Source organism: Miscanthus floridulus, chromosome 2 (assembly GCF_019320115.1).
Source record: "Miscanthus floridulus cultivar M001 chromosome 2, ASM1932011v1, whole genome shotgun sequence".
NCBI classification, from domain to species: Eukaryota; Viridiplantae; Streptophyta; class Magnoliopsida; order Poales; family Poaceae; genus Miscanthus; species Miscanthus floridulus.
This window is the reverse complement of record NC_089581.1, coordinates 130,171,879-130,189,545: the sequence shown is the minus strand read 5'-3', so window position 1 is coordinate 130,189,545 and position 17,667 is coordinate 130,171,879. Positions and strand designations below refer to the sequence as shown.

At 45.7% G+C, this 17,667-nt stretch overlaps 1 protein-coding gene across 2 annotated transcripts; it reads right to left on the bottom strand.

Moving 5' to 3' along the window:
* Nucleotides 1–1,194: 1,194 nt before the first annotated feature.
* On the bottom strand, nt 1,195–14,049 carry LOC136529938 (uncharacterized). 2 transcript variants are annotated; one of them, XM_066522995.1, is made up of 15 exons: nt 13,403–14,049; nt 13,213–13,305; nt 12,514–12,576; nt 12,125–12,211; nt 11,890–12,042; nt 11,652–11,809; nt 7,468–7,702; nt 7,250–7,360; nt 5,175–6,233; nt 4,817–5,080; nt 4,294–4,479; nt 2,647–3,798; nt 2,208–2,558; nt 1,563–2,114; nt 1,195–1,495 (listed from the first exon to the last, which is right to left on the bottom strand). In XM_066522995.1, exons 1-14 carry the CDS (start codon nt 13,814–13,816, stop codon nt 1,593–1,595), a joined length of 4,848 nt encoding a protein of 1,615 aa, XP_066379092.1. In that variant the 5' UTR covers nt 13,817–14,049; the 3' UTR covers nt 1,195–1,495; nt 1,563–1,592. The 2 variants fall into 2 exon arrangements, with proteins under 2 accessions (XP_066379092.1, XP_066379085.1); XM_066522988.1 differs by having other exon boundaries at nt 1,482–2,114.
* Nucleotides 14,050–17,667: the final 3,618 nt, after the last annotated feature.

Here is a 17,667-nt window from a genome sequence, read left to right as displayed (position 1 = left end):
TTTTTCTCACAACAAACCAGCACCGGCCAGTTCAAATCAGCCCAGAAATCAACCAACGAACACGCCGATATTAGAAGACAACTACAGATGGAACTTGTGCACGATAAATTAAAGCCCCGGGGAACTCATGATTTCTGAGTGATTCAGACAAACAGCCGGAAAAAAAACTTTGAACTGATTTTTTTTCCCACCGTAAGCTGTTGAGAAGCTGCACATGGCCTCTGATATCTGAGTGATTCAGACAAACTGCCAAAAAAATCTCTACAGTTTACACTATTAGACCGGTCTTAATGGAAGGTTTCATCTCACTATTTTCAAGACATGACATCATTGGTAATTGTGAATGAAACAGACACTCTTAGGCCAGTCTCAGTGGGGATTTCATCTCCCAGTTTTCAACACACCCATATTTTGGAAACAGTGCAGAAAAGTTTCATCCCCATAAAACTCTCTCTACTCCCATAAAACTTTTATCTTCTCTCTCTTCATCAAGACAGTGTCATGTCAGCATATTTAATGCCCATAAAACTCTATGAAATCCCCATTGAGACTGGCCTTAGTGCACACATTTAGTTCACTGTTTCATGGACTACTTGCAACATTTAATTCTGGTAAGGTGCTATGATCAATTGTGTCATGTGAACTATGTAACCATTTTATATTTTTTTAAACTAGCACATCAAAATGTTACGCTTTCACACAAATTCATGATATTATATATATAGTATTCATAGACACCTAGAATATTACACTTTCACACAGCATATTATATATAATCATATTCATCGACCCTTGCAGTGTAGAGAGACAAAATAAACAATTACAAAAGAAAAATAAAAAGAATCGGAGAAATTGAGATTTGGAACGTGAAGGCGAGCAGGTGGGCCATGGAGATTTGACGGAAAGGGAAAGAGATTTGACGCGGCTGCTTGATCAGCCTACAGCCTCGTTGCCACAGTGGATCGGGTGACACAAACTGACAAACTATGGCTGAAAGTACACTGATTCGGTTGTAAGAGAAAAATACTATTTATTAACTAAAAAAATATAACTTATAAGTTAAATAAACAGGACAATAATCGTCTTGGTGCAAGTTTCGTCCGTTTTCCAATGCGTGGGAAACATTGCTGACTAGTTTCATCTCCATGAAACGTTTCCGTTCTCTCTCCTAAACATTGGTCGCAAAGAAAAGGCATCTTTTCCAGCATAGGTCTCGTTTACTGATCTGAATCTTGACTGAAACTGACTGAAAAATATTGTTCCGGCTGAATTATTACATTGTTCTGGCTGAATTGTTATGAGAGAAAAATACTATTCCAGTTAAAAAAAACCATTCAAAACAAATATAGGATAAACCGAACGAGACCATAGGATGGCCAAGATGGTAGCGAACAACCTTCACCATCATTAACGGCAGGAACATAAGCCATCGTATGTCAATCTTGGCTCTGCCCACACGGCTACACCTCTTGGGGGGCATGTTATCAGCCTTCATCTGCGGTAACACAGTTGAATATATGACGTTCCAAATCAAGATATGTAGCTAGACAGCACAAGTCTACCTCTATTTCAAAACTGGCTACAGCACCACGTCACTCTTCATCCATCTTGTCCTTCGGATCAGAATTTGCTTCCTCTGTCTTGTCCGTCGACGTGGCATTTGTTTCCTCCGTCTTGTCCATCGACATGGCATTTGCTTCTTCCATCTTGTCCGCTGACATGGCATTTGCTTCCACCGTCTTGTCCATCGACATGGCATTTGCTTCCTTCATCTTGTCCGTCGACGTGGCATTTGCTTCCTCCATCTTGTCATTTGTACTAGCTTGTGCTTCCCCTTGTGTATCCTCTGTAGCCATGTGACCCACGCCACTCCCTTCACCCTTGTTCCCTTCTTGTGTCATGTCATCCTTTGCCTCAACACCATCTTCGTCCATCCTATTACCGATCACTGCGTCATTCGCACCACCATTTTCTTCCACTGCCATGTGCACGTTTGCATCATTTAGAGCACTACCAGCATTCCCATTTTCAGAAGGGATTGCATCAGCAATATTTTCTGGCACTGCTTGAGGCAGTTCATTTCCCGGAGGAGCATAATACTGCATGTATTGCATCTGTTGCACAGAGAAATTGTAGTTTTGGCTTAGGTTTTTTTTAAATACCAAAAATAACAACTATTTATTTCAGAGATATACTGGACAACATACCTGACGAAGATGTTCCAGCCTAAACTTCACTAGGTGATCAATGTCTTCAATACCAGTAATGTAATGGATGTTTCCAGTTTCCTCCAAAGGTCGCTCGGTAAAAGGAGTGCACTCCTCGAGATTCAGGGCAAGCTTATCAGGTCTTTGGAGGAGCAGCTGGAATGTCGGTTGCAATTCATAACATTGTTCAAACAGTGAACGACGGCAGAACACATACAAGCCCAGACGAGCACGGGACATAGCTACAATAAGTCTTCTGACATCACGAAGATGACCCACAAAACGGGTACGGACAAGAGAGAGTAAAATGAAATCATTTTGCTGGCCCTGGAACTTGTCCACAGTGGTAACCTAGATATGATATGCCAATGGATGTCAGTACCCAAAAAAAACGAAAGCCAACAAACTGTTAGCAAACACCGTACTTATTGCAAATTACCTTGTTAGGGGGCTCAATATTCCATGGCTTGCATCTTTTGTTGATAACATCACGAATAAGAAGCTTCTGACCATTGTAGGTGGTTAATATTGAAATCTTATTGGCAGGGTAACCAATCAGGCGCATATAGATATACACACTAACAATATACTCAGCCTCCCCTTCGTTCTGGTAGAACCAAGGAGAAGGCACTGACTCGCCTTTTCCCTTATAATCAGGAACATCAACTAACTGATACTCAAAAGAGAACCCAGCGTTAGCTTTATGGAAGATTGCTTGCTCACGGACATAAGGCAGATCTCCCAGCTCTCTGTATCTCCAGTTATAAAGTTCAGCGATACTAGGTCTTGCACGACCCTGAGCATTGAGCTCAATATAAGGGACACCAAGTCGAACAAACCTTGTAAAGAGACTCTGGTCCATGTGGCTGTACTTCTGAAAAGCCATGTTCTTCACAACAGGGGGTAACTGATGGTGGTCACCAATTAAAATGCAACGTTTAAGACGAGCATGGCCATCTTCCTGCCGCTGCAGCAGCATCGGTATAAAAGTTTCTATCTCCAATATCTGTGCACTTTCTTCCATCAGCAAATTGTCAAATTTGAAACCTAATTGAAGAAAGTCTCTCCTCTTCAATGCTGCATGAGTACAAGTCATAGCAACTATCTTGGCCTGTTTAGTCATTAGATAGTTTGCTCGCTCCACTGTTGACTTAAGTAGTTCAAAAGCCCTACACTCTTCCAGCTCTTGGAATATTGTAGAAAGATGTTTGAAACAACCTTTCGCTGCATGCATATCCATCTCAAATGACTCACCAGTAAAAATAGGCTGTGGAGTATCTGAAAAGAACTCTGAAAATGGGAAGCGATCTTTGACGAAAGAGGGTTTGTCTTGATTTTGAGAACAGGCAGCTAAGAATTGTTCCCAACGGGCATAAACATGTAATAGCCAAAAATATGCAGCAGTTTCACATGTGTAGCCCACATCTTCTGGAAGACGAAGAGATCTCGCCAATTTAGAAACTTCACCGAGCAGCTCTAGCCGCCGGACCAGCATAGCATTGACACGTCCTTGACGACTAAAATCAAGATCAGTGGCCAGTTCTTGCTCACCCTGACCAAGGCGGAGAAGGTACCTAGCAGGCACATCCCTCTGGCAGGAAAAAAAGTATCAGATGTCCTGTAGCAAACTAACATGCAACAGATAGTCCTATTAAAAATATTCTGCAATTATACGAAAAGCATCTAGCAAACATATATCACCCATCATGAAGTGAATAAAATGATTCATGCCACCAGTCAAAATTCAAGGAAAATAAAAAATATAAACTGTAGCGTTTAGGCATGTTAAGCAACAATGTATGGAAGCATGAGGTTCAAATCCCTCACTCCCTCAGAACATGTACCCTTTTACCTTTGGATTCTATTAACAGAACAGATCAGAATCAACAAGGAGTAAAACAAGCATGTTGCAATTATACATGGAAGAGCAGGGAAATGTTCGACTAATTTTCAGTCAGGTGCACCAACAGTAACAAGTCACTCACATTAATGTACAGCACAGCATTGACACACCATATATCTTGAAAAAGTACTGATGTAAGGTAAGAGGTAAAAGTTTAGATCATATATTGCACAAAAATGGTACCTGCATTATCTTCTCAAATAAGTCATTCAAAGCCTGATTGGAATGGGTTATAATCAGTGTTCTTTGTGAAGGACAGTTGTGATATAGAACATTTAATATCTGCACAGCTGTATCTGTTTTCCCCGTACCAGGAGGACCAACAACCATCGTCAACCCAGGTTGAATACCAGATATTATAGCACCAATCTACAAATAAATAATATTATCACGGTCAGAACTTTTAAGGTGAATAAGATCCACACTCATCATGAAAGCAAAGACACTAGCAGATCACACATATTGAGCCTACACACATGTCGGTGTAGGCTTATTCTATATACTTAAGAGAGCAAATATGTTATGTACTCAAGTTCCAGTCAGATAACCATTGCATGTACACTTAGATAAAAATAATGATTCTTGACCAGAGACAGTATCATATCTTCGATGTTGGAAGAAGCATCTAATATGCACAAAAAATGCTCTAAATGTGCCTCAATGCACCAATTGAAACTATTGGATTGTCTGATAGTCTGAAGAGTACCTGAGTGGGTGTGAACCTCACTGAGTTCTGTTTAGGTTTATCTTGAGGATACGGCCCAGGATCAGCTGGAATGTAACTCTCAACAATTAGTTTCTCTTTCTGAGGCTCCCCATCAGCAATATTATTACTGCTCTTAACAGTCAAATTGGAGCTCACGTTGCCAGGTAGAGCATGACTGCTTTCCCTCATTTTCTTGGATAGCCTAATCTTAAAAGGGGGACTTGGATGCAGGTTTTCTGTACCATCAGAATTGATAAATGTAACCTGAAAAATTCAAGCATTAGAAGCTTGGAGATTGAAGATGAAAATGAGAATAGATACACTCCGAGAAAGCAATTGTTTTAGTCAAAATACATACCTGGTAATCTGGAAAACTTTGCTGAACATGGTTGGCATCGAGAAAAGTGTCCTTGAAATCTATAACTTCCAGAAGATCAGGCATATTCATCCACTGTGCGGCAGAAGGATTTCCATAACCCAAGAATATGTTATGCAACCATTCTGGAACTACACATGTTTCGTTCATTAGATCACGTATAGATTCCAAGATTGCTTTGAAATTATTTTCCTTGGGTTTCCTTCTCATTAGAATATTAAATGTTCCATACACATTTTCTGCGCCCTTCTCTGCTGTCTCAGTAACATCAATGTGGTACTGTGCTGTATCTAAGGCAACTCGGACAGTACGAATCTCACCTTTGGGTGGTTTCCACTCTTCTCGCTTTATCCTTCCTGTGAAGTCATTCATGAGTGTTCCTTCCTCATCATGAATTTCAATAACCTCACATCCACGTACATATTGCAATCCTAACCTTTCTGGCACAGTTGATTTTGCAGCCTCTTCAGGGCTAAGAGGTTCAAAAGAAGGGCGGATTGACAGCAAAAATAGAACATCATGCTCCTTCAGAGCATCCCATTCAGATTTTATCTGATGCCTGTAGCTTGATATGCTGAAAGTAACATCAGCAGTTACAGCAGAAGGCTTAACTTCTCCAATGTTTGGCTGCTTCACTTCTGTAATCTTAAATTCCTTAATCGGAACAGCCATTCTAGACCATCCACGGAAGGCAGTCTCTCCTTCATTGTTGATATAAGCATGTAGATGAGGAATAGCTTCCTGAATGTCTTCACGAATTTCATAAGTTGATTCAAGACGAAACAGATTGAAATTTCTTAACAAATAATCATGAAGCGTCAGGAATTGGAGATTGAGCTTTGGGAGGGCAAGACAGCCTTCTCCAGAGTAATTAATGCTAGGAACAAGGCTTTCATCCCACATGATCTGCTCATTTGGATACAGAGGAAGTGTGTTTACTGCATCTTTTTGGGATTGCCGCTTCTCAAAAAAAGCAACTAGGACTTCGATAAGAAAATCACGCCTTCCACTGCATGGATCTTTCGCTGAGATTAACTTAAGCTGCTTAAAAAGGACATATTAGCACCTCAAAAGCATGCATTCAGTTATACATGTAAAAAAAATCACTAATAAGCAATTAGGAAATAATAAGCTATAAACCATGAGAACAACTTTTAAGCCAACTCCAGTATGGAACTAATTTGCTGTTAGGGTGAAAATACAAAATAAATGGTGAGCAATCATTGTCATCAGAGATAACTTCTCGGACCTTTGACTGGTAGCTGACAGTTCCATATTTGCTCACCATTGATGTCATTTAACCACTAATGACAATGCACAGGACATGCTAGGAAATAAGAATGAGAAGTATTTATTTGGTGGATTAACATATGACCAAGTGGGAAATGCATTTGCTGCTTATTTTGAGACGGTGTTTACTGCTTTTGAACATATAATTTCTTGAAAATTGTTTCTTGCTCCACACATTTAAAGGCCTAAGGAAGTCGGTGCATGTCAGATCTCAGTGCTGTTTGTAAGGTGTATATCATGTGCAGATTCTAATGTCCAGTGATTCCCAAATGCAACCACATGGGAAGCAATTTCATTTGAAACCTGCAGCTAAGATCACCTAATATCACCGAGGTAAAAGGGACTCAATGTAAGTCTCACCACTTCAGATTGCAGCCTCATTGACAAGGGGGAGAAGAAGTAGAAGCTATGCAGCTCAATCTAAGAGGATATATGCGGCCTATCCAGCCTATTTAAGTGCTCCTGTACACCCAACCTCAAAAAACATACAATGTGTGTGGAAATTTCCAACAAACTACAATCAGATCAGTCATTGAATGGTCAATTATCAAAATGACCAATTGACGCATGTGGTTTTCATGCTATTTTATTAATTTAAGTCTGGATATTGGAGCACCATCGAACTTTGAAAGATAGACTACCCATGACAAGCAAGAAGCATATCCAGCTGACACATGTCAGGGAATCCGGAATCCATTTACAAACAACAAAAGAGTCTGACATAATTTATAGACAACAAGCACAAACTAAAATGTGAAAATTCTCACCTTGTTACAAACCAGATCTTGCAGTTCCACATCTGACAAGACAAGCAGCTTTTTTGTTAAGTCAGCTCGCTTATGGAGTGAACCAATACTAGACAAGGCAAAATCTCGCAACTGCAATAATTAAAACAAAAAATAATAAGTCTTCAATGTTACTACTAGCGTACAAGAAATTGAACTGCAAAATGAAATCAAATTAGACAAGACAACAAGGTGGACACCTTAGGCACTTGTTTAAATGCTAGCAACTGAAAAGCTTGGAAACGGGAATAATGCGCCTGCAGGACATCATCATCACCGAGCTGTGTCCCGGAGTGATCATTAATCTCAAAACCTTCATAAAACTGCAGCAAGTCAACCAACTGTGCAAAAAGGCGTCCCTTTTCATGAGTATAGAGTGCACTTAAGTGGCACTTGGCAACAACAGCAACATCAGCAACTAGGGGCCTCAAAAATCTGCAGATTATAACCAACATAAGTGGGCAAAGATAAGACATAAGCAAATGCAAGCTAAGGTTTGTTAGCAATGCCACTTGTAAACGATATTTAACTGAATCAAGATATTCCTTTGCTTAGGAATATAGATGTGTTTCTTGAACAAACTAAAGAAATCTAGGTAAAAATACAATGGAAAAATGTTATGTGGGCATGATACGATCTTATAGAAACAACCATATCACATAATTGACATGATACGAACTTATAGAGACAACCAGATCACAGAACTGATGTCCCGTTATGAAAATGAGAGATTCTGACAGCAGAAAGTAAACACCCTTGAATGGAGGGAAATACACTGGTTTATGGCTTCATGATTTGAATTGCTCAGGGTGGACAGAGCCAGGTACACACAATTTGTTTCTATGATTATTTGATGTGCAAGAACATTGAGAACTGCATGGTCAAAAAAGGCAGTTGCTCTGTATATAACTCTATCCCAGGTTTCCATTTGGACCCATGAATGAACTGGAGAATTATAAGCATTCAAGCCCCCAGGGACATAGCCAGTGGTGGGGCTAGGGGGGCTTCAGCCCCCCCTACCCATCGTGAGCACGTGGAGTTTTCCTAAGTCCTTCTTTAAAATTTTATGCATACATGTATTAGGTAGGAGGGGCTAAGGTTAAGAGAAGATAAAAAAACCTCTATTCTTTTGTTCAGCCCCTCCTAAATTTTTTTCTGGCTTCGTCACTGCAAGCCCCTAAAGGCTCTGTCGGTGTTTTGGGTCCGGCGGGTCCTCAACTGACTAGTGAAAGTGTACTGCGTGCCCCTAATGCCGGATGGTGATGCAAAGAGACACAAGGTTTATACTGGTTCAGGCAATAGGTGCTCTACGTCCAGTCTGAGAGAGCGATCTTGTATTCCTTGCACCGAGGTGCTTGTAGTAGGGGCTTACAAGCTGAGCGAGAGAGGGAGCTAGTCCCAGGTCTCTGCGTAGAGTGGCGTGGGTTGTTTGAGATGTTGATCTCTTGCGGTGAGGGAGCGTGTGTGTTACAGAATGTTGTGCGTTGCTTGCACGTGTGTGTCCTCCCCCTAGAAGCGGCCCTGGTCACTCCCTTTTATAGTCGAAAGGAGGCACAGGGGCGGAACATGTATTTGCTACGTGGCGTTTTGTGAGCAGAGGCGGTATGTCTGAGCCCTACAGCTCGTCACTGTGGCGGCATGGTCGGTGGAGCGGTCTTGTCCTCGGTTCACTGGAGCAACGCGCCGGTCACGCCTGATCCTGTGCGACGTGGGAGCTCCTGTGGTGGCATGCGCGCCTTCTTCTGTTGGAGGCGTGCTGGTCACTGTATGTTTGACCGGCGCGGAGAGCCGAGGCTGGGTAGATGCGACGGCGCGGGTGCGCTGATTCCGAGGCTACAGGAGCTCGGCCCTGTGCACGACGTGGGAGCTCCTGCAGCTTGACGTAGCCAGGCGGTAATCGGCCAGCCACAGCTCGGGGTTGGTCTCGCCGCTGTACTTTGAGAGGTTGGCCGGTTGCCGAAACCGGGCCGGGAAGTGGGCGCCGCGGATGGCCTTGCTGAAGACTCGAGGGCCAGGTGGCCCAGGAGAAGGACTGCGGTCCTCCCCACTGTCATAGCGACCGCCTCGGTGCGGGTGGTAGCCTCGGGCGGGCCCATCGTTGTCGTGGCGCCGTCGCCTGCTGACCACATCGTGGTCGCCTTGCACCTCGCGTCGGTCGCTGAGGCGGTCGTGCACCGAGGGGGCCTTGTTGGCTTTCGGTGCCCGAGCAGGCTCGGGATGAACCAAGGCCTCTCTATCCTGCCGAGGCGGTGCCGCGGGTAGTTCCGAGGCGCCCCCGCGCCGCCGAGAGGCGGAACTTTCGGCCTGCTGTACCGCGGCGATCTCGAGGAGGTCTCGGAGCTCACCGTGGACCCGTCGCCCCTCCGAGGTAGAGGGCTCGGGCATTGTCCGGAGTAGCATCGCTGCTGCCGCGACGTTCTGGCTTGCGCGATTGAAGATAGGGGGTTGCTCGCCCCCTTCGTCGTTGTTGATGCGGTGGTTGACGTCGCGAGCCCTCCGTCGGGCTGCTCCGCCATCACCGCGACCCCGCTGCTCTTGCTCGAGAGTGTCTCGGAGCTGCTGCAGAAGGAGTCGGTCTTGTTCGACCTTGGCCTGAAGCTCACGGAGCTGCTCCAGGTCTAGGCGTCGAAGTTCCTCAGGGGCGGGGTTCTCGTTCCGCGCTGCTGGGGGCTCGACGCGTGGAGGTGTGGCGTCGCCTGCCCCCTCGTGGGGCGGGGAGCGATTGCCTGCCCCTTCGTCCTCATCGCTCGCGCTCGGCACCCTGAGCTCGACGTTGAAGCACTCACGAGTGGAATCGTAAGTGTCTTCGTCGTCGGGGTCGGAGTAGCCGAAGCAGTAGTCGCTCGCGGCCATGAAGCGGCGCATGGCTTTAGGGTCGCGAAGCCCGGAGAAGTCCGCTCCGGCCCACGCCTCGTTCTCCTCCGAGGAGTCAGCGTGGGTGTGGGTCGGGGTTGTGGCGATGAGGTCGAGGGCAAAACGTTGGTGGCGTCCTAGGGGCTCTACGTGAGCGGAAGCGTAGGCGGTGGCGGCATTGCCCAACCCGAAGGGGTACGGAGATGATGTCGTCGCCGGGCTCCGCTCCGCCGGAGTCGACTCCTCAGGAGGTGGCGGGGCAAAGCTTGACGGGGCGTTGCTGCGCGCCACCGGCGTCTTTCCCTTGCCCAGGCTTAAGCTAGACAGGTCCCCAACCAGGGACTCTGTACCAACAGCCGGGTATGGGATACTGGCGGAGCACGGTGCGTCGCCCTGAACTCGCGCGGTGTCGGGGTGGTCCCGCCCGTGTCGTGCCTAGCGAGCGCGACGAGAGCGGTGGCCCGGGCGCCGCCTGCGCCTAGGCTCCCGAACCAGATCACCGTGCCGAGACGCAGTGGTCGCACGGGGTCTGCCATCCGGAACTTGTTGGGATGACTAAGCTGACACGCAGTATGGCCCCTACCTGGCGCGCCAACTGTCGGTGTTTTGGGTCCGACGGGTCCTCAACCGACTAGTGAAAGTGTACTGCGTGCCCCTAATCCCGGATGGTGATGCAAAGAGACACAAGGTTTATATTGGTTCAGGCAATAGGGACCCGGACTTGACTTTCCACGTCGCGCTGTCCTTGGAGCAGGGGTTAGGCAGCACAGTGCAGCACGGGTGTCAGCCGTGGGCACAGTGCCGAGCACAGCGGCCTGTAACCCCTGCCCCGTCCTGTCCCGGACGGCATGGCGTCGATGTGGCTCCCGTCTCGTCGGCCACTCCGCTGTATCGTGCCGTCGTTCGGCTGACGTCGCGGGAGTGGTTGGACGCGTTAGTTGGACGTGACGTCCCATCAGAGAAGTCGGTCAAGGCGGCGGTGACGGGGTTGATGCCGAGCCGGCCTCGAGCGAGTCGGTAACTGGGTGCTCGTTCGAGGCCTCGTGGCGCGGGGCCTCGGGCGAGTCGGAGAATCAGTACCTCGTCCGAGGCCTTATGGCGCGGGGCCTCGGGCGGGTCGGAAAACCGATACCTCATCCGAGGCCTCGTGGTTTCGTTCTGGGCCGAGCCCGTTTCGGGTGAGCCCGGATATTGTTCGAGGTGGACCGAGTGGTCCAGCCGGGCCTCGAATAAGGTGGGGGTTTGTCGGTGGTTGTCTCTTGGCTTCGATATTTACAAGATCTAAGCGATTTTTTCGGTTCTTGCTTAGGGGACCCCTTTTTATGGTACCCGACAGGCTCTATATGTGTATGGGTGTTTATATCATGAGGAACTCCTACTTGCACTAACGACATAATTGCAAAAATAGCAGAGCAGGATGTTAAGTTCTCAGGTTCTTGGATCTATGTGGAGTGTGCGTGTAAAATTGAATGACTTATTAGGTAAATCTACTCTTATAAAGGTGTTGCATACAAGATTAGTAATAACATACCGTCTAGTAGGAAGCTGGCTTAACATGTCAATCAAAAATTCCATAAATCTCTCACAATATAGGACACAAGAATCATCGATCTGCCCACTGAGCGACTCGTTCAATACAGATTCTTCACCACCATCTTGATTGGATAGTATGGCCTTTGAATCAAGAATCTACAAAGAAGTTCCACAGGAGTTAAGCAAGATTCATATGTAGCAACAACTGAGTAAGAAGAATAGTTTCAAAGGTGCACCTCCAAGAATTCTTCAATTAGATTCCTAAGGAACTTATTCTCGAGCATTTCAGAAGGGTCGATAGGTTGGTCAGCCTTTTTTGCTTCCTTTGCCTCTCTTCTTTTGATTTTGGTCCACTTCTTAATCAATTCAGGGTTAAGGCAGAGTTCCATCTGTATATGTTTGAAACAAAGATAAGAACCCAAAAGTTAGCACATAAAAAAATTATTCATAGGGAAGAAAACCTAAAATTACCTGAAGTCGTCCAAAAGAAAGAGTGTTCCACAGCTTTAGGCTTACTAACTGAAGTATTGTTTCCCGGACAAGCTCGTCCTCCAAACTCTGCAGCAAAGCATAAAATACATGTCATTGGACGATCCCAATGTGTATACACAAGAGTAAGCCTTGCATAACTAAATCTGAAGTTATTAGGGCAACCTGACAATTGCTCATAATCTTGAAAATTATAAAATAAATATCAGTGCACATATCAATTCAATAAAGAACTTATATCTCCATTTAACCTCAAGATCGAGTATGTAGTGGTTGTCTACTTGAACAGAGGTTATTAAACGAAGTATATTGAGAAAATGAAGCATCAGCATGTGATGCAAATTCTGCCCCAAGGAAAATATAGTGAGTACCTGAAATGAATTTATCATGAACAGGAGGTAATTTGTTTTCTCTGCCATATTAAGAGCCCTTTCCTGCATGATAGCATAAGAAGAAAATTTCAGAATAAGCATCGTAGTTTCAAAATATTTTCATAAGGAACCATCCAGAAGCCATAGATACCATACTGTCATAAGAAGATAAGTTTTGAGCTGGAGATGGACAAACAACCAAACTATTTGTATATGAAAACAGCTGGTATGTGCACAACAAAAAACAAAAAGAACATAAGCAACACACGACCAGTATCCCCTCTCAACTCTATGAGAAATAACAACCAAGGCACCTGGACTACTTGAGATTGAGAAGACTTGTACCAGAGCATCTGAGAAAGAAATACTCTGCACAAGCTCTTCAACTGGAGCTCAAAACTGAACAATGAAGTGGGGAAACCATCGTCTGTGCAACAGAATCAATTCAAACCACCAAACTTAAGCTTTGGTAATCAAATATGATGTTCTCAATTCACCACCAACTATAGTGACTACATCTCACTACCTCTTACATTTTGTCTAAAGTGGAATACAAACAATTGCCAACACCCAGATTTATCCATGCTCTACAAAAATTATTTAAAGTAGACACATAAATGAACTCCAAAATTAACTGTGTCATAAATTAGATTTTCACATGAAACAAAATTTGAATGGCAAAGCAAAATCAACACAAACCTCTTCCTTGAGCTTGAGAACCCGCCACAGGAACCCCTTGAATGCATCCTTCCGGTCATGGAAACATGTCCAAGCCGCCACATTCTCCCGAAACTGCACATAAGGCCCAAACCATGTCAAAAACCCTAGAAATTGCCCGAGCTAGCAGCAGGCAGCAAGCTCTCGAATCCAATTCGGGGCAGAGGATGACCTTCTCGTTGACCATGAGGATGATGGACATTACATGCTCGAAGGAAGCGTCCGCCGGGTCGAAGTGCGGCCACAGGTAGTTCTCGAGGTACTGGCTGACCTCGAGGATCATGACACGCTGCAGCGGCACGGTCTTCCGGCCCCGCCCCTCGACGCGGAGCTCGGTGGCATAGATCTTCCTGACAAGGTCCGCGTCGAAGGCGGACGCAGCGGCGGGCGTGCCCCAATGCTCGGTGGCGACGCGGGTGAGGCGGTCCCGCTGGATGTCAAGGAGCGTGATGGAGCCGCCGCCGGTGGATGCGGGGACTTTGTCGGGCGCCGCGGCCGTAGCGGGGGCGGCGTCCCCGGGGAGCGGGTACTCGGCCGCTCGGGGGTGCCGGAACTCGAAGACGCCGGTGCCAAAGACCTTCGGCATGGCTGGGGCTGCGGCTCGACGAGGTTTAGGGTTTGGGCGAGGTTCGCGGGGTTTAAGGTTCGGGTGGTGGGTTCGACAGTGGGAGCGGGAGTGGGGCGGGGAGGAGAGGCGGCGGCGGCGACAGGGAGATGGGATTAGAAAGAGGAAAGGGGGTTTAGCCGGCCGTCACCATTTTTTCGGCTCAAGCTGCAGGAGTCCGGCACAGCCTCCAGCAGAGTCCCGTTTCGTTTAGCTCAAAGCCCATGGAGTCTGGACACGCCCCGTGACCGTGAGATCGATCGTTCGACTTCGAGGATAGTCGGTTCTCGTTTGATTTGGGGTTTTTTAACGGGTACAATTACAATTTCGCAACTTTGATAAGTAGCGTTACTATTCGCGTTATTTGAAACATGTTATTATAATTTTTCTTTAGCTTAAATTGTGCCATTTTATACGTATTTAACAACGTTGGGCCCACGCATAGGTGATTAAAAGAGCCGGAGGAGGGGCTGGCGTTAAATGATCTCCAACCAACGGCTAATTGGGCCCTTGAATTCGCACCCTGATCGGGAGCGCCCAACCCTATATAGTTGGTGGGCCCTATCACACTACGCTATAAAAAAAGAGGTGGGGCCAGCGGCTCTCTTCACGAGGTTGACCAAGCTATAGTCCCACCGACAAAACCTTAACACCGATCTAGAGAGGGTGCACAGCCAGTGACGGGAAGTACCACCACAAGGTTCGCTGCCGCCACTGGACCGCACCTACGACTGCGGACAACGCCACCACTACACCGTCGCCTTTCACCGAGTCTCCACCGAGCACTGCGATGGCCAGCTCGTCTTCTGCGAAGGCGGCCGATGATTTGCCACCCGCATCCCACTCTCTCTCTATTTTTCCGTATTAGTACATGTTTTAGGGTTTACATTTCATCAAATGTAAGTAGATATGCTAGATCTATGGCTAGTGATCCTGTAACGTTTCTATCAATGGTATCAGAATTTAGGAGGTGATAGATCCGTTTTTGGATCTAAACAGAGGGTTCATAGAACCCTAAACCCAAATCGGGTGAAGAAAAGGAGTAAGAAAGGGTCACGGTTTTGAAAAGGAACTAAAACCCTAACCCTAACTCGATCTAACCCTAACCCTAACCCTAATCGAACAAGATCCGAGAAGAATAGAGCGAGATCCAAGTGAGAGAAGAAGGGGAAAGAGGAAGGGCTTAGAAGACGGCTTACCTCGCCGCTGCACCGCGCTGCCGTCTTGTCGACGCGCGAGAAGAAGGTCGAGCCGCTGCTGCTCGTCGGGCTTGCGCGAGCTCGGGACAAGGGTACCGCGGCTAGGCCGCTCAACGGCGGCGCGCTCACCTGCTAGGGAGCGCACGCGCCAGCGACGGGGCCATCACCTCTCGCCTTCGCTCAGTGCCTGTTGCTCGCTGCGCTGAGAGAGGAAGGGGGAGGGAAATGAATGAACCTAGGGTTCGAGGAGAGACGCCACGTGCTGGTTTTGATCCGCCGAGGAGCGCGCTGGACCGTCGATCCACGATAAACGGCTGAGAACGAACGGGCCGGCATTCGGCCTAGGCGGACGCACGCGGCGGGCGGCTTTGCTGGCCTAGGCCCAGGTTGCGTCCTGCAAAGGCGCAGTGCGCACGAGAGCGGAGCTAGCCAGGTTGTTTTGTAGTCTGGGGAAAATGAACAGAGAACTACGAGTTTATGTTTTATTCATTTTCAGAAGGAAATTTTGATGTTTTTGTCCAGTTTCAATCTCCGTCAAAATTTAAATCAACGGGATAATTGTTTTCAGATAGTAGATTAGTACAGTAAAACACTTCTGAAAAGTAGATAAATAATTCTTTCATGTTTCCACTGCAATGTTAAAATTTATTATCTTCTAATTAAATTCGAACCAACGAGAGAATTTAATTTGAAGAGTAGTCATTTTTAGTCAGTAAATTATAATATTGTTATTTTTCTAGCCAACATTGATAATAGCAATATTATAATATTTATTCATAAGTTTTTTATGCATTAATTCTATTTTTGCCCAACAGTGATATATAATTAGTGTATAAGAATGTTATATGTTTTAATTTTAACCAATGTTAAATTAAAGCATGCAATTATGATGTTATTTTTTCTCACTATCTCTGACGGTGTTTTCAGGACTAAACCCAATAGCATTTATCTCGCACATACCGCCTCTTGAAGAGGGCAACTATATGATATGGCGAGAGAAGTATGAACTAGTACTTGCGTTGTCTGAGAATGACCTAGCGCTTACCTCCTCGTGTCCTACTGAGCCAGTAGACCCGGTGAGGAAAAAAAATGAGTCTGATGCTGATTTCACTGTTCGGCAGCGAGATCATGCAGAAGTGCGGATGAAATATGATCTCGACCGCAAGAAATGAGACATTTCAAACCGTAAGTGTTTGATGGTGGCTAAGTCTATAATATCATATGCGATAAGGGAGTCTATTCCAGATTGTGACACCGCCACGGAATACCTAAAGAAACTGGAGAGTCAGTTTACTAGCTCTTCAAAGGCTTATGCTAGTACTTTGATCAAGAAATTATTCAATGAGAAATACACTAGTGGCGGTATCAGAGAGCACATACTGAAGATGAGCAACACGGCTTCAAAGCTGAAGCCAATAGATTTGGGGCTCAAGGATGAGTTCCTTATTTATTTAGTTTTTGCTTCATTGCCTAAAGAATATAAAACTTTTATTGTGAACTACAGCATGCACCCTGATAAATGGGACATAGAGAAGCTCATTGCAATGTGTGTTTACGAAGAGGAGAGGCTAAAAAGCTCACAGGGTGACTCTGCTAACCTTGCGAAGGACAACAAGAAGAAGAACTTCAATACGAATGCCAAACCTCAAGCGAAAGCCCCTCAGACTGAGCACCATCAGAAGAACAACAATACTCAAGTTGAAAAGGATCAGTGCAAATGGTGCAAGAAACATAGACATTACCAGAGGGACTATCCATACTTTTCTGAAGAGCCTTCTGAAGAGAGATGAGGACCATATTACATTCATAGATGAGTCCTTATATTTAAGTTATGCAAAATCTACTTGGTAGATTGATTTAGGTGCAACTATTTATGTTGCAAATTCATTACAAGGATTCCAATACGAGGAGGACCCTGCAGAGAGGAGAAAGAAGAATTAAAGTTGCAAATAGAGTTGAAGCTGAAGTTGAAGCCATTGGAGATCTCTCTCTAGAATTAGATTATGGTTTTAGTCTTGAGCATTCAAATATTCTTTATGTACCCTCTTTGCGTAGAAACTTGATAAGTGTTTCAAGATTAGATGATGATGGATATGATTACCATTTTGGTAATGGCAAATGTCGGATTGTGATTAATAATAACTATGTTGGTCTTTGTGGGGGATATGACCCCCGGTGTCTATAAGACAAGACTTGGGCTGCACCATCAGAGGTGGCCTAGTCCACAAGATTAAGGCGTGCACGGCACTAGTCGACGTGCACCGCAAGATATTGTATAGTACCAAATAGAATACTTTCTTTATAACCCTACTCCTCCAGAGTATATAAGGAGAGGCAGAGGTCCCCTAGTCGATATCTACATATATCTTATATTCAATATAATACACTAAAGACATAGGACGTAGGGTATTACGTCGATCAGACGGCCCAAACCTATCTAAATCGCTGTTTCTACGCCTTGTGTCACCATCCGGTTCCTGATTACGCGCACCTCCACCGATCAATCTACCTTCATGGAATACTCCTTGGAGAACTGCCGAGCATCTTTTATCGACAGTTGGTGCCCACCGTGGGGCTCGTGCGCACTGATCCCTAGCGAACTAGATGGCGTAACTCAAGATCAACATCCTTCGA